The 22679-nt window shown below is 48.2% G+C and overlaps 1 protein-coding gene across 1 annotated transcript in view; it reads left to right on the top strand.

The window, feature by feature from the left end:
- The window catches only part of fcho1 (FCH and mu domain containing endocytic adaptor 1), a 33644-nt gene extending 11696 nt beyond the window's left edge, over nt 1-21948 (top strand). Inside the window, exons 3-27 of the mRNA XM_076151213.1 lie at nt 6252-6343; nt 9095-9169; nt 9436-9577; nt 9844-9996; nt 11032-11136; nt 12279-12377; nt 12643-12739; nt 12843-12954; nt 13101-13125; nt 14119-14179; nt 15575-15756; nt 15857-15881; nt 15992-16051; nt 16927-16978; nt 17291-17415; nt 17513-18589; nt 18909-19015; nt 19603-19798; nt 19885-19999; nt 20093-20248; nt 20333-20465; nt 20592-20788; nt 20979-21043; nt 21152-21319; nt 21796-21948. Of these exons, the coding sequence (XP_076007328.1) occupies nt 6252-6343; nt 9095-9169; nt 9436-9577; nt 9844-9996; nt 11032-11136; nt 12279-12377; nt 12643-12739; nt 12843-12954; nt 13101-13125; nt 14119-14179; nt 15575-15756; nt 15857-15881; nt 15992-16051; nt 16927-16978; nt 17291-17415; nt 17513-18589; nt 18909-19015; nt 19603-19798; nt 19885-19999; nt 20093-20248; nt 20333-20465; nt 20592-20788; nt 20979-21043; nt 21152-21319; nt 21796-21824 (3648 nt within the window). The 3' untranslated portion in view covers nt 21825-21948. The remainder of the gene's footprint in view (nt 1-6251; nt 6344-9094; nt 9170-9435; nt 9578-9843; nt 9997-11031; nt 11137-12278; nt 12378-12642; nt 12740-12842; nt 12955-13100; nt 13126-14118; nt 14180-15574; nt 15757-15856; nt 15882-15991; nt 16052-16926; nt 16979-17290; nt 17416-17512; nt 18590-18908; nt 19016-19602; nt 19799-19884; nt 20000-20092; nt 20249-20332; nt 20466-20591; nt 20789-20978; nt 21044-21151; nt 21320-21795) is intronic.
- The last annotated feature ends 731 nt before the right edge of the window (nt 21949-22679 follow it).

The following is a 22679-nucleotide window of genomic DNA, read 5'->3' as shown; positions in this document are numbered from 1 at the left end:
ATTTAAAGGGCGGCAGCAAACGTTGCGTTAGTTAATATGCGGTTCACATTAAACGTCTGCTGGCTATAAAGGTTTATAGGAGCCAGTAAAGTTTACTTCATAGATACAACTAGACTCTATACTGGGGAGCTTTAATCATGCTTCTGTGTTTTCCTTGAACATTTGTAAATGCAAAATAACACGATTCTGCAGCTGAAATGTCTTAATGTACACGCTCACACACCACACCTGGGTTACGGGAAGACAAAGATGTTGGCACAGAAATATTTGCTCACTTAATTACACATTAATATGCACAATTTGCGCCTTAATTAATCACCCGAGCAGCTTATTTAAATGTGTAAATTGGAATAATGAAGAATCACTGTTTTCGCCTTCAGTACATCAGCTCCTCCAAGCTCTCTCTCTCTCTCTCTCTCTCTCTCTCTCTCTCTCTCTCTCTCTCTCTCTCTCTCTCTCTCTCTCTCTCTCTCTCTCTCTCTCTCTCTCTCTCTCTCTCTCTCTCTCTCTCTCTCTCTCTCTCTCTCTCTTCTTTCTCTCCCCCCCCCCCCCCCGACACACACACCTTGGTACACCACCTGGTTCATCTATTTCAGGTGTGCCCTACTTCTCCTGTCTCGCCCTGTCAGACTTAAACTTTAAATGAAAACACTACAGATTGAGCCGGGAAGCTTTTCATAAAGTTGCACTGCAGATGTAGGAGGCGAGGGCTCTTCTTATCTTATCTTATATCTTTCTTTACTATACTACTGGAATCTGTGTGTTTGTTTTGAGCGAGCCCCATCCCTCCAATCGCCTCCAAACAGTGTCCCCACAGCCCTCACACAGCATCAGCAGCTATATGGGCCGGTTGGATGGATGGATGGATATTATCAGACTTTGTTTTGATTTGAATGGAGTCGTGCTGTAATTAGCCTTGAAAGCCCAAAGTCTGTAGTTTAAAGCAGTTGGTTTGCAGATGTGCGATGTGCTTTGGAGTGGTTTCATCCGTCGGTGAGGTTAGCGTTGTAGCTGTTTGAGTTTAAACACCATCTGCTCTGCGCCATCCAGCGTGCAGAGGAGCAGAAGGCACGTTTGCGGGCGGCCAATCGGAAAAAAGCCGGGAAGACGAAGCGGCCTGCTACAATATCGAGCAAGAGATTGACCGAGTCGCAAACGGATACGGGCGCGTGCATACTGTACACAATTCCATTTTCCATGCCACTCGCTCCCCGATGAGCACAGTACAGATGGAGCCTATAGATAATTTCCCTGCACGCTCGCTTGGGAACAAATGAAACACAGCTCAGGCCTGTTTGACTCAAGAATCATTCGCTCACTTAACACAGAGGCCTCGCAACACGCTGTCCATTCCCTTTAACTGTGTTAGAGCTCATGGCCTGCAGCGGGGGGAAGCCCATCAGCCATAATTAAGCACATTCTTGGTTTTAAAAAAAAGAGGCACCATTGTGTCTTTGAGAACAACATGTCCTTATCCTTCGTATCTATAGGACATAAAGGAAAAGTGAAGTCTCCAGGCCTCATAACTCTGTCTTCCTTATCCCAACTGGTGGTAGTGAAGTCATGGATGGTCACGTAGGACCGTATGAATGCAGTATGGAGGTCACCAGCAGAGGGGTGTTGGTCTGAATCTGTCCCTGCTCCACTGTTACCATGTCTTAGCTGCCAGTATTTCATATGTATAAATGATGATCATCCCAGAGTTTTGCTCATAGAGGCGCTGCCCTCTGAGCTTGTAAATGCTCCTGTTTTGCCTGCAGACGAGCATAGACACATACGCACGCACGCACGCACAAAACGCCCTGTGGGTTTTGTTGTTATTGCCTGCTACTCTTCAGATTAATGATGCTGCGCCCTCGTCACTTTAAGTCACAGGGTTTTCTCTGGGGCCAGAAGAACAGTAAACACACACGGTGAGGGCTCTGCTGTGTACCTCTTTCATCTCTCTCTCTCTCTCTCTCTCTCTGGTCTCTTTTATCTGTCTTTCTCCTCCTGTCTTCCCCTCCTTCCTGCCCTTTCTCATGTTCCCCCTCATTCCTCATGGATCCGTTAGGTGCCAAGCTAGATTAATGGCCAGAGTTGCTCAACATAAGGTGGTGCCAGATTGGTGTTTTGCGTCGGGTGTGTGAAAAGTATGAAGTAATTGTAAACTAGACGCAGCTTTCCAGGAGCCACGTTACGCAACCCCGCGTCTTCCTCGTACCGCTCCGGCGCTGTACATCAGCAGCTACCTGCCCCTCGTGACACTGACGCCTCTGTGCCACGGGACTGTCCATTCAGCTCGGCCTGCACAGTCAGCAGAAACAGTTTGAGTGAGTCAGCTGAACCGGCTCTCACACCACCGCCAGCGGCCGGGTGACTGACGGCCCGGCCTGCCGTTACAGAGACGGATGAGCTCGCCACAGTGTTTCTCCGTTTGACACATCTGGGGCCTGAAATGCTGGAGTGGCGTTGCGCAACGGGGCAGGGCCGGGATCCAATACAGACCGGGGTCCAAAGATTTCATGTCATTCGTCTGTAACAATTGATTGATAATGATTCGGGCCCTGTGGAGGAAAACAACAGTATAATGAATGCAAAAGAACTAAATGGTGTTGGTGTTTAGGGAGCCGCTTGAATAGAGTAAACACATCAAGTCAGGCACAGATCGATCCACCTAATTGTGCTCAAAGCCATCAGTAGAATTTGTTAGACACGTGAGTTTTGTTGTAGGCATCAAACTCGTTGTTGTCCACCTCGGCACAGGCGCTCATCCTGCACAACGTGACACCTAATGATGTCTTATTGCACAGTCTGCAGGAAGCATTAGTGTTGTGTTTGCTGACAGGGTGGCTGTACTCATTACTGTAGTTACATTACAGCGCAGGAATGTTCTCAGACATTAGGTCCTGTCCTGTTTAAGCAGATTGGACCTGCAGCCAGAACCAAAAGTACAGCAGGAGCCAAACTGAGAAACACCTTTAGAACACCGTGTGCTGAAATTGTAGCAAAGTTCTGCACGAGCAAGGGAAACGGAGAATGGAAGAGAGAGAAACTATTGTTTAGAGAAGGATGAAGAAAAATGTACCTGTTGTTTCCACATTATGAGGCTGTGATCACGTGTGTGTGAGAAGACCAGCAAGTAATCACCTCCGCACAACTCAGAGATTCAGAGGAAAGAGCCTTTGTTTGTATCTAAGTGGCTGTGAAGCAAATGTGCCCGCAGCATTTACGTCAGGTTTGCTCGCTGTCTGTAATTAGCTTCACACAACCCCGCGGGGGAAATTAGGCTCCGTCCAATTAAAACCAAGTAAGACCAGTCTGAGAATAAACAAGACGAAACACGCAGCAATCGCTCCAAAAGTGAAATACGGCTTCAGAGTAGAACGAGCGTATGTCTGCGTTTGGGTCCTGCATGTCAAGTTGAAGGCTGTGAACCAAAGATAGCAACAACACTCTGAAGATGTTGTCATAGTAGCGCCTCAGAAAAGGCTCACAAGCCCAGTTCCTGCTGTAGAAACCCCCTGAGGGTGAAGGGTTCCAAACTGTTACCAGGACGGGAAAGTGAGAGAAGAAGAGAGAGAAGAGTCCTCCTCAGCTCAGCCACAACCGTGACCACGACCCCTGTTCATTTAGATATTTAGATTAAACGTCTCTTTCTCAGGGGGGTTGAAGTCTGTTTTGTCTGTCTGATGAGCAATTTGAGGGAAGATCTGGCACTTTAGCCGTCTTAAAACCACAATGCGTGTCTTCAGATTAGAGAGACAAATTGACAAAGTCCACAGATCCGCCGAGGCTGGATGAGAAAGTCGGCGTCCGCGCTGTCCCACACAGGTCTTAACCCCCTTTTCTATCCCTCTCCTCTCCTCTCCCGTCAGTCCCCGAGCATTGTCATGTTAATGGGGCTCTGTCATGCGTGACCAAAATGGTCAACTTAATTGATGATAAAGAGAGGAGGAGTAGGAGGAGGGAGGAAGAGGAGGAGGAGGAGGAGGGGTGGGTGCATATATCAGACGGGAGGGATTTTCATTCACCAAAGCCTTGAAGGAATCACGTTACGGTGCTTGAAGTGGGTTTGTTTTTAAATTGCTCCTATACGTCTGCACTCGCCTATCAATGGCAGTGATGAAGGATCTGTCATAACCTGTCATTGTTTGGACTCTTTCATCATCATCATCCCACATCCCCACGTGTAGAACTGTGGTATTTATCCTGCTATTGTTTGGCACGTTGAATAAAAGCAGTCATCAAATACAACAACACTACTCAGGAAATTATGATGGCACAGCAGCTCTGAGAAAAAGCTCCTTTTGTTTGCCGCAGGGTTTTTGCTTCTCGTATTTGCATATTCAAATATTCAGTTTCTTACTAGCTGGCTGTCATCAGTCGGTTAAACAATTTCAGCTGTCTAGTCGCTGATATACCGCGTTTGCATACAGCCGACAAACTGTGTGTGTGGGTGTGGGTGTGGGTGTGGGTGTGTGTGTGTGTGTGTGTGTGTGTTGAAGGGCTTTAGACTGACAGCTCACCTTTCTCTGGCCAGGATAAGGTTTCAACAAAAGGCCACGGCCAGCAGAGAGAGAGAGGAACAAACCCTAGAGAGAGTAATGATCAGCCTTTGAATAGAGCAGATTACTACCAATAGAGCGTACATGTTACTCTATATAGAGGCAGACGGGTGCTGGGCCTGTCCCTTCAGTCTGGACTATTATGTGTGTGTGTGTGTGTGTGTGTGTGTGTCCCTTTTTTTATTTGTTAGGAGGTGGAAATAATGGGATTGCATCTGTGTTGAATAGGAAATATGAAGGATTTAATGCAGCTTCAGGCTTAAATACGAGTCTGAGAATAATGCCCACACGCACATTTGTTTTTCTTAATCAGTCTGACTGTAATGAGGCAATTTACATCCCACTAATAATCAACGCACATCGGTGGTTCTCAAATTGGACGACAAATGACGGATTGTTTGTTTTGCTGATTGACGCACGTCGTTGGAAACTCCTTGATGTTCTATGAGCTCCACTAAACAGAGGCTTCAAAAGGAAGCTGTGGGTCTCATTAGAATGTGCCTCCGTAGCTAATAAAGTGTAAACGCTGGTGTGTAGGGTCGTAGCAACATCTGAAGTTGGATGGAGGAACGTAAACAGCGAGTTGTCTCAGGAGGCGGCCGTCGTGCCCTCGGTTTGTTTATCACAGAAGAAGAAATCCGTCTGGAGCCCGGCGCTGATCTCTGCGGTGCTCCGTCAGCCGCTGAGCTCGCACAGTGCTGTCTCCTGTCAGGTCTCGCATAGATTAGCTGACATGTCATCAACCTGTCTGAGGCATCTGCTGCCGGCTGCCACGGCAACCACCCAAAACAACAACAACAACACCGACTCAGTTTCTCATCATGACTGTCAGGAATCGAACACTCTGGTATGTGTGAATGCATTCACACTTCAAAGGTAGTGTGTGTGTGAAGATGTGTGTGTGTGTGGGAGACCCATCTTTGGCTCCTACCCCTGCTACCTGGGGGTCGGTCTTTCCTCCTCCTGCAGGGTATTTATAAATCCTAAGAACCAGTTGTCTCCGTCTCTTCTGTCTGCACGGACAGACAGCTGGACCGAGCATCTGTTGACTGAAGGAATGAAGTAATTAAGTAAACGGGGGAACGAATCCGGCTATTTGTCGTAATCTGACCTCGCTCAGTGTTTTTCTTGGGATTACCGGGATTAGAGTTAAACTGCAGGTTTGGTTGCAGTCTTGACGGTGTAATAGTCGGGTCTGAAATCGGCGCAGTCGCGAGATGGAGAACTCTGTCGACCTCTGAGGCTCTGTGGCTTTGCTCACATTTGATTATTTAGCAAAAGAAAAGAAGCTGTTAAAGAAATATTCATGGGAGAACTATAGGCTGCGACATAATCAGTATACTCGAGTTTGTGTGTCGCCCATTATGCCTTAAAAAGACAGCATCCTTTCATTTCCTGTTTTCACTCAGTATGCACTGTTCAGTAGTTTTTGCAAACCTTTGAATTCCTCCTGCTCTGGTTTCTCTCTCTCTCTGCAGTGCCTGAAGCTGGTTTCATATAAACACGTTAATGTTCTGTAAGCGCTCGTTTGTGAAAAGCTTCCCAGGGATCTCCGAGGGCTTTTCAGTACAAATGGTTACTGGTTTACAAACCTTATATTGGTTTACTGAAGCACCAATTAACATTTCTCCCTCTGACTTTGTTGACCCCTCTCCATTTCTCCTTTGGGCCCTGACAGAAGGTGTTTTATTTGTGCCTCTGCAGGGGGAGAAGAATGCCGGCTTCGATGTGCTCTACCACAACATGAAGCACGGCCAGCTGGCAACCAAGGAGCTCGCCGAGTTTGTCCGCGAGAGGTAAGCCGTGTGTGATTGTGTGTGTATTTCTGAGTTTGTCTTTTTGTGTGTACGTGGGAGGAGGTGGTAGCGGCGATGCCCGGAGAAACCCTGCACTTGTGTACTTAGAGAGGAAGAGGAGAGAGATGATGCCCATCAATCTGCCCCCTCAACCTACTGAGATGCCGCAGCTCAACTATTACAACTTTTTGACTTTGTAACCCCACAAAAACACACACCATCCTTCACTGACTTCATTTAAGTGCTCAGCTTGTTTGTGAGCAGAATAGACCATTGTGCCTCGCTCATGGTCTCATTATGATCAGAGTTCCAGAGGTGTTACTCTTGGATAAGGCTCAGCCCAGAGCGAGGCGATGCCTAACACGGAAATTTACGTACGAATTTCACCTTCACCCAAATGATCTCGGGCCGGGAACCTTTCCACATCTGGACACACGAGCCGAGCCAGAGAAGGTCAGAGTGATTTAAGAACGGGTGTGTGTGTGTCTTTGTGGGTATGTGCACATCTGTGTGGGCGGCGGCGGCAGTGATTGGACATCGGTGGGGAAATTCTCTTGTTTTTAACTCGCCGTACTTGGAAAGGGAATATTGGAGAGGCTGCCAAGGTCGAGCAGAATCCTCATCCATTATAGATGAAATATTTTTGGTTTTCATCTCTCACCTTCATCAACGGGGCGCTTCACCTCTGACAAAACAAGCTTTGCTGACTCAGGCGGCGTGCAGCCCGAGAGACGACGGGGACACGGGACAGCGAGGTGCTCCTGGTGGCCCCTGATGCATTTTTGTCCCGTCAGCAGAATGCAGCGGGAGCTTAAACAAGTCTTTCTCTGTTGGAGGAAGCTGCAGTCGTCACCTTAGACCCCTCGTCCTCGCCGCTGTGCTACTTTTGAACTGGAGCCGTCTGAATAGGTGGATTATCTCCTGGCCTTCCTGCTCTACAGGGCTGTAACTTTCTTTCCCGCTCTTGATTAAAATACCCCAAATTCTCCGCTCCATCATGGTTATTACCCAATTAAAAAGTCTCTTCTCAATGCGAGGCTTTCATTATGTTAAATATCTCCTAATGACTGATTGGTGGTGAGTAAATTGTGTGCGAGAATGAGATTCCCTCTGGAGTCTGACACACACACACACACACACACTCTGCTCTGTTAGACTGACGCCACGATCCTGATGTGGATGTGCACATTCCCCACGGGGGGAAAAATTCACTTATCTACTTGGACAGCAGCAGGCAACAAATCAGCAGTCAGGAAATGAATTAAGCTCCGTGATCCCTCCGGACGGGGACAGACGAGTGTGCTGATAAATCCCTCCCTCGCTCGCTAGCTCTATATGACAGAGTACGTTACGGCTTAAAGTGCAATGACTGCTCTTCCAAATACATTACCAACTTCTCAGGGTCTCTCAGCAGTTCTACCTGACTTCCACTTTTCTCACTCTGCTACATCCTGTTAGCAGGGAGTCCAAATTAGCTGAATCAGGTGTGTGTGCAGCAATATTTGTGAGGCCCCCCCATCTCGGTGGGATTTGGGAATCCAGATGATGTGCTTAGCTTCCGATGCGGCATGCCAACTGTGTTTACGCTGTAGAAGAAAACCCCCATGATTCCATTAGGGTCCATTCAAGGACCTACAAAATGGATCACTGCACCAACAGACATGAAAAGTTAAGATCCAATACCGCCAAAATGCTCCAATTTACCAAGAAATCACAAAACATTTCCTCATGCTCAAATGTTCTATCATACCAGTGATGGATCATTGAGCGCCATCATCACATCATGACTATTGGAGCTGAAACCATTAGCTGGTTGATGTAATATGATGTAGTTTGATGCAGATTCAATGTTCAGTCACGAATCGTCGAAACACCTCATCCAAACATAAACCTTAGATTAAGAGATAAAGATGCATTTATGAGCTGCGGCTATGATAACTTTTTATTTTTTAAATCCCTACCATTGACCCACTTTATGCCCACACACACACACACACACACACACACACACACACACACACACACACACACACACACAGAATCCCCCCAGGAAATATGGATCAATTCTCATCCTCTTCTTCAGGCTTTACAGATGGCTATTAAAGTTTCATGCCGGGGCCTGGTTAAACGAGTCCATTCATCATTTAAATGTGCCTTATTGTAACATTTACCCAACACCGGCGAAGAAAATCCATCTTTATCACTGAGGGTGTTTGAGCCCTCACACACATTGTTATTGTTGATTCTGTTGTCGGGCAGCGATACTGGAGCACATAATATTCACCAGGCTGGAAGCAATATGGATGAATTTACATTTTTAAGACTGCACAGGACATTATTCTTGCTGTCTTGTTATACACACATACAGTAAACACACACACACACGCAGCTTCCCTTTACAGTTAGTCCCAGAGCCTTAACACACAGTCAGGCTGCGGCTGCATATAAGATGAACCGAGCGCTCTGAGAGGCAAATGTCAAAACCGAGTCCAAGGCTCAGCATGTTGATGTCTGCTCACTCTGAATAATCCACTTAGATTATGCAGCAAAGTAAGTGAACCACCTCAGCTTGCTTTGCTTCATTTATATTCAGGGAAGCATGGAATCATATTCAATTCCTCCGTCCATGTCTTACTCCTATTTCTGCATAATTAAGATTCAACTTGGAGGAGAGTTTGCATGTATGTATGCATAAGAAGTGGCATTGCCAGTGTTCATCTCTCTGTGTGTGTGTGTGTGTGTGTGTTTCAGGGCTGCCATTGAGGAGACGTACTCCAAATCGATGAACAAACTGGCCAAAATTGCAAGCAATGGAAGTCCACTGGGGTGAGTACAACAAAAAACCCAGTACAGCAACAACAACACTGTGGTTGTGTGTTGTGTGCACTGACACAACCACAGGAACATGTTGTCTACTTGGTGTATTGCCCGAGGTGATGATTACCGTTAGAGACCTGTGCCAGTTCTGTCATTGCGCCTCAACTTCATGTCCTCAGGGCAACAGGAAGACAAGAGATCAAACCAGTTTAGCCCAAACCTCACTCTGATTAGCACCTGCTTCAGCTGCTCTGTGTGTGTGTGTGCCTCCCCAGGACGTTTGCTCCCATGTGGGACGTGTTCAGGGTGTCCTCAGACAAACTGGCTCTCTGCCACCTGGAGCTGATGAGGAAGATGAACGATCTCATCCGCGACATCAACAAGTACGGGGACGAGCAGGTCAAGATTCACCGCAAGGTAAATCTGTGCGATGAGGACAAGTTTGACATCAGCTGCTCTAGACGTGAGGAAGTGCTGTCTCTGCGTTTGTGTGTACATGGTGTATTTGCTCATCCCTCGCCCTGCGTTGTACCTCTGCTGTCCTGATCTAATTTATCTCACAGGAAATCCAATTACTATCTCGTCCCTTTCATGGTAATTGCTGCGTTTGCCCTTAAAGCATCAAGTACAAACATGATCTGTGGGTTCATGGGCTTGTGTGTGTGTGTGTGTGCCTCACCCAGACAAAGGAGGAGATGGTGGGGACCGTGGAGGCGGTGCAGGCTCTGCAGGTTCAGAGTGGTCACCTTCAGAAGTCCAAAGAAGGTTACCACACCAAGTGTTTGGAGCTGGACCGGCTCAGGAAGGAAGGAGCTCCACAGAAGGAACAGGAGAAGGTCGGCTAGTCCTCCTGATGTCCTGATGTCCTACTAATGTCCTTATTTTAAATCCTAGCATTTAAAAATACCTTCTGCTGCATCTGACGCTGTGTAAGTGTGATAAACTGTGTGGAGCGGCAGTGTAACAGTAAATACACCGTGCTCGTGTTTGCACCTTGTTCACACCTGCAGTCTGGTTACTTCAGCCTAGACCAAAGCAAAACACGGCCCTGTGTTTTGCCTTTGTTGTTTTGCCATCTGTTTAGACATCAAGTTACAAACCAAGAGCTGTAAACATAAACTGTCAACCACATGGACCAACAGTAACTCACTCGTGTGTCATACTGCACCACACGCTGTGGCTGCTCACAAGGCAACAGCAGCAACACACAGACACACACACAGTTAAAACAATGATTTTATATTAAATATTTAGGTCTGTGTCTGCTTTATGATGTTGCCGATTTGACCTGATGACAAGGTGCTATTTTCTTCTGCAGGACTTGAAAATCCTTGTTAGTTTGAGCAAATTCATGAAAGAAGGGACTGTGTGAATTTATCTTCATGGCTCTTCTCTCTTTACTATTTTTTGTATATTCCAAAAGCTGAACAATCAGATTCAGATACATTTAGGGCTATGCTGAGCGAGCAGACCCAGAATGCTTCAGTGCTCTGCGTCCTCATCAAATCTCCTTTTCATAATAACTCTGTTATGTTTCCGTGTCCCTGAATGCATCTCAGGCTTGTTCCTCCTGCTCCCCCACTGGACTCCAGCCTGGTTAATTGGATTCCAGCGACACATTAATCAATTCAATTAGTCCCAGTTTGAACAGTGTCGGCGTGTGTGTGTGTGTGTGTGTGTGTGTGTGTGTTCAAACTGCTCTGTGTCTGCAAATTAATTGTTCTTTGTTGTTTTTCGAGCTACACACACTTTCCTGAGGAGACTAGTTGTGTAATTATGGCGGTAGAATCTGTCCTTTGTTCATTCAGTGTGTGTGTGTGTGTGAATGAGAGTGTGTGCGTCCGTCTCACCTTTCTTTTCTCTCTCACTAGGCGGAGCTCAAGTCTAAGAAAGCAGCGGAGTCGTTCGCGTTGTGCATCGAGAAGTACAACCGCGTGGGAGGAGACTTTGAGCAGAAGATGAGCGAGTCTGCCCAGGTCAGCTCTCACTCCACCCCCATCTCTGTCTCCGTCTCTGTCTATGTCCCCGTCTGTCTCCCAGTGTCTTTCTTTGTCTCCGCCTTGTTTCAGTTTATAATCCTTCATCAGAGGAACCAATCCTCAACCATTCACAAAAAAATGGAAGCCTGAGCCACTTTCATTACCTTTAATCACTGCCTCCATATTTCCATGGATACAGCTGCCGTTTCCATGGTAGCGAACCCCTTCTTAACGAGCCCCGAAGAGCGTTTCTGTGTTTTACATGTGAATTAATGACCGGAATCCTGGTGATCAATTACATTATCCGTGGTTATAGCTTTGCGGGGGAGGAGAGGAAAGAGCGTCCTGAGAGATGAATGAAGAAACGGGAGAAGAGCCAAATAACTAATCAGGAGATAAGAGAAGTCTTGCACACATTCACATAAAAATAAAGTTTCTAAGGGCAGCGAGTTTCAGTGAGAGGGAGTTTTTCCACACGCAGGCTCACATGTAGATGGGAAGGGCAGGTGGGAGGAACGTTTCCTGCCCAAAGGTCAACTTGACAGCACACGCAGAGGTTTTCTGTTTGCTCCCCTTCCACATATTTTGCCCAGACTGGAGCAGGCAGAAATTCTCTCCTCACCAACAAACGCCGCCGCCACAGTATCAACGAAACTCTCCTGGATAAGAAAGCCCAGTTGAATAGCAAACGGGATCAAACTTTGGTGCTGATTCCTCTGCAGCTGCTCTCCAATCCTCCTGATTCCTTTCGTTTTGAGTCTTTGCCCTTTATTGAGCAGCATTAATGGAGCTTTACATTCTCCCCCCCTGTAAATCTACGATGAAGATGAAGCGAACAGGAAGCTGTACGTCCCCCGATGTCTGTCTGAAGGACATCAAAGCAAAGGAAGAGCTGCTGATGTGTTTTCCACAAAGTCGTACTTTCATATTTCCTCCTCTTCTCATTCTCATCTAAGGATCTAGAATGAAGCTTTTGCTACGTATGACTGTGCAAATAACATCGATCCTCTTCCTCACGCTCTGCTGCAGCACCGTTGTGCACACTGAGAAGAAGCCTGTAATCTCAGACAATGTGGTTTCAAATTAGGTTTTCAAATCGTTAACCAGTGGTGTGTGTGTGTGTGTGTGTGTGTATGTAGAAGTTTCAGGATATCGAGGAGGCCCACCTTCGTCAGATGAAACAGCTGATCAAAGGTTACTCCCACTCCATAGAGGACACTCACGTCCAGGTGGGACAGGTGAGTAGGAGATGACACCCCCGTGCTGATGAACCTCCACACACTGATGCAGCGCTGACATATAAACATCTGCAGTTTTCAGGGACAGAAACCATCCAAAATTAGTGCCGGTGTTTAGTCTGAGTCATGTCATGAGTCATGTCGGTGCTTAGCCGTCTCCTTCGGATCGCCGGCTCTAATAATAACCTCCATTAAAGTCAAGCTTGTATTTTTCACGTCACTCCTCAGAGACTTAATGACAGACTGAACGTTCTTCCTGCTGCAGGTCCACGAGGAATTCAAGCAGAACGTGGAAAACATCGGAATAGAAAACCTCATCCAGAAACTGGCTGAGCAGAAAGGCACTGGCAAGGACAGGCCAGGTACGCCGTCATCATCATCATCATGGTATACATCTAATACACAAACATAAGACAGTTGTTCAGTGTTGAGAGAGTGTGTGTGTGTTGTTGTTGTTGTCTTCAGCTCTGGTTGGTTTCGAGGATTACATCACGGCACCAGAAGGAGGGAAGAAGAGTCGAGCAAAAGCCTTCAGGTTACCCGGCCTGGGCAAGAGGGACAAAGAGCCGGACTCCACGTGAGTGACCACACACACACACACACACACACTCACAAACACTCTCTCATTTGCGCAGTCATACTTTTCTGGTTATGAACTCTGATTCCTCTTTTTGCTTCAATCTACTGAAATCAAATCAAAACCGCTGCGTTTTATATTTGCAGGGATTCGGCTGTGATGGAGGCAGTGGTGAGTATCCGGGAGCGTACACACTCCACACACTCCTCACGACCCTGCAGTCTTAGGAGTGAGGTGTATGTGTGTTTGGGGGGGGGGGGGATGGGATGATCGTGTGTGTGATAATGACATCCCTGATGGTGTGAGATTGCCTAGTTTATTTCAGTCCTTCTGAGAAGAGGTCAGTGTGGAGTGTGTAACCGTCCTTAGTGAACAGTGTTTATACCTGTGAATGGTAGAGTGACTCAACGTGATGTTATTCTACTCTATTGAACATTATTTGATTAAATTTAGTTATTTATTAGCCAAAAATAACAGTAAAAAGATGCTTCAGATTGCGGATTATGCCCGAAAAATAGCCAAATCCTCCTAAATAATTAAATTATAATGATACAGAAAGAAGACAATTTGTATTTGACTTTTCTTGGTTTTGTATTTCACTGTTGTGTTGCTGCTCTTCATCGGTGAGGAGACGTTTGAAGAGATGTTGATGATCTGCTGAATGAAACTGTGTGGATTCCACTTACACTCACTCATAGACAAAGTGAGAGCCTGTGATAACTAACCACATGCGCGTGTGTGAAGGGTCGCTCCCTGCTGCTGCCGTGGTTACACTTCATCCCATCATGACGCATTTAGGGTGAGGGCTGTGAGCGTTCCAGAGTCAGGAGATGAACGCAGGAACAAAATGATCAATGGCTACAGTTACAACTTGTTGACCCAACTTGACTTGTTGAGATCAGATTGCAGCCATGATCGCTCGCTCAAATAACATCTCGGTCTAAATATGGCCGCGTGTCTCTGGCGGTTATTAAAAGGCGTTTGTACGACAGACGGGCTTCGCTTCACGCTGCGAAACCACATGGCGTGACAAAGCACTTCAGGGTGTCACATGTGCAGCTGAGGGGCCATTTGTCTCTGTCTTGCTGACCCAGCTGGAGTCTGTCTCACTACTTCTCTCTCTGTGCGTGTGTGTGGTTTGTGTGTGTGTGTCCCTTCATATAGAGTTCACCCCTGGAAGTCGACGACGAGGGATTTGTTATCCGAGCTGACAGCGCCCAGAATGATATCCTTCCTCACAGCGAACAATGGGGGATCTCCTACAACATTAACAACTCTATTACCACCTTCAATTATTTGTTGTTGTTGTTGTTTTAAGGTGGATCAGGTTCCAGTCCATACTCCTTATATCTATCATATATCTATCACACAAGCTGCCACATCACATTTACAGGCGATATCTTTGGACAGGTATTGAAATCCAATACTTTAAAATTCAGTGTGAGTTCATAATTGGCGTTGTTAGTAGAGGAGAGTTTAAATCTTCCCGAAGGAAAGGAGGAAAAAACATTTAAAGGTTGGAAGCTCGGGGACAACTACAGACACACATTGATCATATGAGGTTGTTAAACAGGGAGGGGAGGCGGGGTTACGGAGGCTGACGGTTATTCAGAACACTTTATTTTTAGCGCAGATGACTAAGTGCGGCCCCCTCGTTGCGTACAAATAGAGCGAAGTCGGGGTGAACTGCGGCGCCGCCCGACACCCTCAGCACGGCGGGACGCGGACACACCTCCACACCTCCACACCCAGCTTCATGCTCGGTTTATCAGCGGCTCACAGCGAGCCATGTAGTCTCGGCGACTCCAAGATAACGGCGCTTCCTGTCTTTGTGACCCCCAACCGACACGCCTACTCAGAATAGCTGGTTGCACCCTCATCAGCAGCCCCTTATGTAAGCCACAGACGAATATAGCGTACCCATGCTGTGTAAACACTCCTCACACACACACACACACACACCACTCGTCGCACGCAGCAACACTGACAGGGCTGAGAATGCAGTGACAGGAAGTGCCAGCTTCTGTGTTAGGTTCTGATTGGAGTCTCTCAGTCAGTCTCATTAGTGTCCTTCCTCTTCACACAGAAGTCAGCACTTGTCCAAATATTGTTTCTCACAGACGATCAGGGGAACAGAATGATAGAATGTGAGCGAGCTGTCGGTGATTTCAGTCTGGCATCGGTTTTCTATTTTTAAATCTTGTTCTCATCGGTCGTATGAACTTTGACCTAGCTGAATAATTCACCTCATTTCAAACTTTCAGCAAAGTTTGCCAAACACTCTCCTCATCCTCTGGAGTCTGAAATCAATCCTATAATTTAACTTTGGAATTCATTTTCTTTTGTCTTTTATTTGACCAAATTTGGGTTGTATTTGACGGTCAAGTGTAGAAGTGTTTTGTAGCGTTTGTTTAGAGTTCCTGTTGTATTATACAACTTTCTAGAACCAAGTGGAACATCAAGGACTTCTTAGAATGAATTATTTCTTATAAATTTAAATGTTTTCCCGGCAGGATGGGCAGACTACCAGAGATCAAATTGTAGAAATCAGTACATAAAGCATATGCAGTCCATCCTCCTCCAGTATGAGCTTGTTCTCCTTGACCTTCTCTCTCCGTACGTTTTGCTGGCGACAAGGAGAACAACTTCTACTCCAGCGACTCGGACTTTGACGACGAAGAGCCCAAGAAGTTCCACATCCAGATCAGGCCGGTGGCCACCAGCGGGCGCAGCAGCTCTGCGGCCACAGAGAAGGAGCTGAAGGCCACCGTGGGCACGCTCACCCTGCCGCCCAACAGAGGGGTAGGGACGACATCATCGCCTGTCCCTGAGCTCTTCTTCTCTTCTATAATGCTAATATAGAATTTAAATGTATTAATGTGTCCTCCTCTCTGACTTTCAGGTGACAGTGAAGCGCCATCTGTCAAGTGAGTTTGTTGCGCGTGTGTGTGTGTGGCGATGTTTTGTACCGTGAAGTGAGGGACGGAGTCATCTGATGCTGAGCTTCTGTTTGGTTTCTCCTTCTGTCTCTCTGCAGGGAACTCAAGTACTGCAGGAGGACGATTAGATGGAGAAGGAGACGCTGCCTCCCACAGGGGTGACACACACTCACCCTCCCTCCCTCTCTCTCTCTCTCTCTCTCTCCCTCAGTCTTTCTCTCTCCCTGTCTTTCTGTCTCTCTCCCTCTCTCACTGTCTCTCTGCCTGTCTTTCTCTTCCTCTGTCTCTCTCTCTCTCCTCTCTCCCTCAGTCTTTCTCTCCCTCTCTCTCTGTCTCTCTCTCTCTCTCTGTCTTTCTCTTCCTCCGTCCATCTCTCTCTCCTTCTGTCTCTCTCTGTCTCTCTCCCTCTGTCTTTCTCTCTCTCTCTCTCTCTGTAGCATAGTGGTGTCTCCAGGCACCGTCTCTCCACCTCCTGCCTTGTAGTTAGTCAGTTCCCTCCAGACAGCAGCAGACCTCCTCTGTGGCTGATGACCTTGGATGAAGCAGCCTCCCTCCATTAGTCACACGGCGCCCTGAGCTCGTGCTCCGCCACATGTTTTATCACCTCCAGCTGCCATCAGGTCAGACTGCAGCAGGAGGCGACCAGCTGCGGCAATTTATAGCAGCGGGTAGTCTGTCCCTCTCTCTCTCTCTCTCTCTCTCTCTCTCTGTCGCCCTGTCTCTCTCTCTCTGTAATCCAGAGGTGATGGGATTCATGATGGAGGTCTGATTACAGCAGTTACTCTGCAGGGAGGCAGCAGTGGCTACAGCCGAGTGAGACCAGGCTAATTGCTGGTATTTATCAGGACGAAGGTATCGGCTGATGTGTTTTCCCTCACACTCGTCTTATCTCAGCCCCCCCCACCTCCGCTCAGCTCGTCTCACACTAAAGCACTTTGCCTCTGATTACTCCTGATTAGGGAACATCTTCCAATTAAACAGCTCAGTGACTCACTCTGTATGTGTGTGTGTGTGTGTGTTCCTTTCCTTTCAGACGGAGAGCAGGACGGCCTACACAGGTCCACCTCCAGTCCCGATCACAGCAGGTGAGACGCTTTCACTCTTGCAGATTTTCTTGGAGGGAGAGAAATGAGGCAGCGTGAGATCTCCAGATTACAGCCTCCCTTTATAGAGACACTTTAAATGCCGTCATCTGTGACCTTTTCAGCCGTCTCAACATCCCCCGTGTCTCCTCTTCGCTGTCAGCGTCCTCTGTCCTGTCGTCCTCTCTGCTTTTTCTCCCCTCTCGTCTCATTTCTCCAGCTGTTGCTCCCCTGTATCCTCCCTGTAGGACACTAAACGGTTACGTGTTCATTTAATCATCCTTCATGTTTTAATCCCGCCTCGCCTCTTGCCAGGTTGAGCTCCACAGTGTCGGGTTCAGACAGTCTGTTTGGACCGCCGCTGGAATCGGCCTTCAAGTCCAAAAGCTTTAACAGTCGTGAGCAGCTGAGAGAGCAGAACGTGTTTGGAGCCTCTGAGTGTAAGAATAGATGTTGGTGGTTGTGTCACTCATGGTCTAAACCCCCCGCAGGGTATCTTAACCGTGTGATGTGTGTGTGTGTGTGTGTGTGTGTCAGATGCTGCCTTCTCGTCCGACTCTTCCTCGCCGGAAAACGTGGAAGACTCGGGCCTAGACTCGCCTTCCCATCAGCCCCTGGGGCCGTCTCCTGAGCCCACGGGTTGGGCCGCTTGGCCCTCGCAGGGTAAAGATCAGACACAAACGCCGGGACGGACTGCGGACCCTTTCTTTTCGGCGTTCCGGGACCCCTCCCCGGGCCGCAGCCCCCTCCCTCAGGACGACCAAGCCGGCTTCTGGTCCGTCGCCCCCTCTCGTTCCTCTCGCGGCCCCCCAGATATGGAGCCCTCCTCCATGCGGTTCCCCGCCTTCTCTCAGTCCCTGCCCCCGCCCGAGATGGAGTCGTCCGTGTGGAACTGCAAGCACATTCCCCCAGAGGACCCCTTCCTCGCAGCCTTCGAGAGGACCGTCACCCAGGAGACCTTCGCCCTGGCCGACGCCTGGGTGCCCCCTCCGCCTCGCCCGGCCCGGGAGAGCCGGGGGGTGGAGGTGCACAGGGACCCGTTCTCCGTCACCCTGGCGGACACCAAAACGCTCCCGGCTCCCACTTCTACCTCCCAAGCCTCCTCCAAGCGCAGAGAGAGAGACAGGAAGCGAGACCGCAGCCTCCCGCCTCCTGTGTCGTCCGATGACCCGTTTGCCATCACCATGATCGGCAGTCCCACGCACCAGTCGACCCTGGCTACAGTCACGGGGATGATGCTGCCCCACAGCAGCGACGGCTGCGTCAATGGCAACCTGTTGGGCCGCGACTCCAGTTGTAGCACTTTGCCTGCAGCTCATCCTAAGAAGGAGCTGCAGCACTGGAGCTCTTTCCATAATCCTTTCAGCGAAAGCGTCTCTGGTCCACTGGGGGCGCTGGTGCCCAGCAGCTCCAGAGCGCAGGAAGGAGGGGGGAAAGGAGATGGAGGCGACAGGAGGAAACATCGATCATCAGAGAGCGAGCCGCGCAGGAACGCTCCGCCCCTCACCAGGCATTCTGGGCCGCAAGAGGACCTCTGCTTCTCCACCGACAAAGACCAAGACTGCCTGGACCTGAACGCCCAGCTGACCTGCACCATCAAAGGCCCCCTCAAAGGTACGGAGCTCCATTAACACCACGCCGCCTCTGCGTCTGTGTGAGTCAGCGTTAAGCCACTGATTGGTCCGCTCTCCACAAAGTCCTTCTTCTGCTTACTATTGTTTCCTCAGTAAATCAGTTTTCCCTCTGAATTACACAGATGCATTATTTCCCAGGAAACTGAAAACTTCTCTGCCATGATTAAAAAAAGTCCAACAGCTCGATATTAAATTCCAAAAGAGGACGACTGCAGAAGTGTTGTTATGTAACCTGGTTATTGAGGAATAATCGGGATGGAAAATCAAACTCTGTGTGTGTGTGTGTGTGTGTTCTTAAGGGTCCAAGCAGAACTTCAGGCAGGATGCGGTTGAGGTGGGGTCCGTCGTTCCTCCCCGCACGTCCCGAGCCAGGAGGACATCGGGTCGACTCAGTGGCTGTGAGAGGGTGAGCGTCCACTCATGAGACTTCAGCTTCAGCACGTTTCAGGCTCGGTTTCAGGGTTTAGTTTGGCTGCTGGCATGACAACAAGGACCTGATTGGTCGAGCAACTGTGAGCGTTTTAAGCAGTGGTTAAAGCTGGACGTCCCTTTGTCCCAGAGGACGCTAAAGATAGCATCTGGGACGCTAAGTAACTGTTTCCGGGACACGTCTGAGGCAGCAGCAAACATGTAAATCATGTCAAGTTACTGTTATTAAGTGAAAGTATTCAAATGAAATTAAATGAGGCTGAAATTAGAAACAAGTTGTTTTATGTAGGCACCAGTTCTGTGTCATGACTCAGCAAAACCTCAGCGTTAGCTAACTAGGTTGGTGTCCAAACCAGTTTACGTTTTTGTAAACTATTTTGCCATGTAACTGAACTTAGAGCAATATTAAATTATTCACTACACGCTAATGTCAACATACAACTCTGCTAGCTAAAGCAGAAACTATCTGCTAGGCTAGGTGACGTGTTTATGTTAATCCCGGCCACCAGGGGTCAGAACACTGCAGAATGACCTGTGACCTTTGTGTGGGTGTGTGTGTTCCAGTCCCGGTCGCTCTGCTCCTCCCCCCTGCCGGAGCCCAGCCCCTCGCTCACCTCCTCCTCCTCCTCCAGCCCCAGCGACTGGGGGCTCCAGGCCAGGGAGGGCAACTGGGCGGGTCAGAACCGATCCTCCAGCCCCGCCAGGGTGGGTCAGCCGTCGCCTCTGTCCTACCAGCACCAGGAGCACCCGCAAAGACAGAGTAAGCCCCCCGCAACGGGTTCACTAACTAGAGATCCAGATTTGGTGGCTTTAATGATGAAACCACCACCCGTTTGTTCTCCACAGTGCACCTGTCGCGGGGGCCCAGTCCCATTTCTCTCAGCACCCAGGAGTCCTGGCCGGTTGCCGCTGCCATCACCGAGTACATCAACGCCTACTTCAAGGGCGGACAGCGAAACCAGTCAGTATCTTGCACGTTCTCTGCTTCATGAGGTTTGTGCTGCCTGGTAGGCGGAGTCTCTAACTCGCTCTGTGCGTCTCCGTCCTCCTCCAGGTGTTTAGTGAAGATCACAGGCGACCTGACGATGTCCTTCCCAGCAGGCATCACCCGAATATTCACATCCAATCCCAACGTTCCTGTGCTGAGCTTCAGGCTGACCAACATCTCCAGGATCGATCACTTCCTGCCCAATCAAAAGCTGCTCTACAGGTCAGCTAAAACTCTTTCGAGCTATGAACCTTTGCCCCCTCCCCTGTCACACGTTTAATTGCTGCACGTCTCTTGTCTGCGCAGTGATCCCTCTCAGAGTGACCCAGACACCCGGGACTTCTGGTTCAACATGCAGGCGCTGCATCTCTACCTGCAGAGGGAAGCTGAGCTCAACCCTCAGGCCTCCTACTACAACGTGGGCCTGCTCAAGTACCAGGTCAGAGCTAGAAACCTGGATCTTTACCCTCTGTCTGCTCTGTATGAAACGTTTGAAGATGGTCATGATCTAGAAGAACCTTTTGAAGTAGGAGAAGATTCATCCGTTGTGTTTGGGTCTGCTCAGGTGTCGTCCCAGGACCCGGGACGGGCTCCTCTGCTGCTGTCTGCTGAGTGCCAGCGTAGCGGCACAGTGACGCGTGTGTCCCTGGATTACCACTGCTGCCCGGCCACCGCACCCTCCACCCAGCTCACCGCCGTGCAGGTGCTGCTGCCGTTAGACCACACCGCCACCGACCTGCAGTGCCAACCGCCCGCCACATGGTGAGTGCCGACCAGCTGACTGATGAGTTAACCCGATTATTGTGATGAACAAAGTCATCGTATTGATGTTTGATCGTCTCAGTTAAAGCAGAAGATGGAATGGATGAAGGAATTATGAGGGTGCAATGGAGGAAGATGAAGAGCAGGAGCCGCTTCAGCCTCTCTTGATTATTTCTTTGCCTTTTTTCAGGAATGCAGAGGAAAGACGACTGCTGTGGAAACTATCCAACCTCTCGCCAACAAACCACAGCAAAGGTCAGAGCAGGCAAAGATCAATAAGGACACACTGCTGTTAGACTGTGGTAAGTAGAGCAGAAAAAGCTAAACTGTGTGTGTGTGTGTGTTTGTGTCTGTGTGTGTCAGGCTCGGGGACCCTGTGTGCCAGCTGGCAGTGCCTGGAGGCCCCCCGCGGACCCCCGCCCAGCCTGGCTGTCCAGTTTGTGGGCTCCGGGGCCTCGCTGTCGGGCATGGGCGTGGAGCTGGTGGGAAGTCGCTATCGTATGTCACTGGTGAAGAAGAGATTTGCTACAGGTCTGACACACACACACACACACACACACACTCTTTTTGGAAGTTATAGAAGAGAATCATATTAATCAAGATAAAATAAAAGCATTATTATTATTTATGCTTACAGAGGAAACACTCACATTCTTGTATGAGTTAAAGCTCACACTTCAAGACCATTAGAGGCCTGCTGAGTGAGCTACAGAGGGCGCTACACTGCAGCTCCCCTCACTGCTTCAGACAGTATGCATGAGAGGAAGGTTGGAAAAGTCCCGATGTAATCAAAGCACTCGTGTAACCAGGACACTGATATCGGTCTGATTTATAAACATCTTTCCAAACAATAATCTGAAGGTTTTCACAAGGTCAAAGTTCGTACATGATTTGTCTTCATTTACATCATGTGTGCATGCACCTGTGTCATCTCCTTGTAGGTATTTTTTAAGATCCTTTCCTTTCTCTGTGCTCTTTAATCATGTCCTGATTGATCTCTTTGACAGGGAAGTACATGGCCGGCTGCTCTCTGTAAATCGCGGCTCGTTGTTGTGGGTTCAGAGGCTTCAGCACTTTTACAGGATCCGGGTTCGGACCGCAGGAAGTGAGGTACCGTACACGAGGCTCCTCCCACAGACTGTAGTCCAGAACGACGTGCACTTAACTTCTGACAGTCCTGTCTGCTGTATTAGGACCAAGACTTTTCTTCAGCCCTCCCCCTCTTCCTCTAAATTGTGTGTTGTACACTCAGTCCTTCTCCTCTTCAGTTGTTTTGTGCCTTTTCTATCAAGACACTGCAAACTAGATGTCAAGACCTTTTTTATTTACAAAGTGTGAATAGAGTAAAACCATACGCTTGTGTTGAGCTGAGGTGCCATGGAGAATAGAATTTTTAAATTATGTAAATACTGTATGGACGACGTCATACACTATAATGAACATTCTAAAGGATTAAAATCAGTTGTATGTGAGGAAATATATTCCAGTTCTTATACTAAACTTATATAATGTTTGTAAATCCATGTTTGTTTGTTCCAAATACAGTTTGATGTTGATATTTGATAAAATAAATGTACTGAAGCCATTTGTTGGTTTGCACCAGTTTATTCCACATTGTGACCAAGTACAAAATACAGCTGAACTATGCAGTTTATTACAGACCACCTCTGTCCGTAGATTAAAGGTAAAGTGTGTTCAGGTTTAAAAATACACAAAAATAAGAGTTCAGTATACTGGTAAGAACAACCAAATCTAGTTCAATAAAAAATAATCCTCCGCCAAAAGTCTAAACAGCGTTACAAAACATTACAAAGTACACATAGAAATTATTTTCTCCAAAGCACTTAAAGGCAAATTACTGAGACAGGCACAAATTACAAAAAGCCTTAAA

Source organism: Genypterus blacodes, unplaced genomic scaffold (genome assembly GCF_046128005.1).
Source record: "Genypterus blacodes isolate CSIRO-AG114 ecotype Tasmania unplaced genomic scaffold, CSIRO-AGI_Gbla_v1 ptg000054l_1, whole genome shotgun sequence".
NCBI lineage: Eukaryota > Metazoa > Chordata > Actinopteri > Ophidiiformes > Ophidiidae > Genypterus > Genypterus blacodes.
The sequence above is the reverse complement of the archived record's forward strand: the minus strand, read 5'-3'. Positions and strand labels throughout refer to the sequence as shown.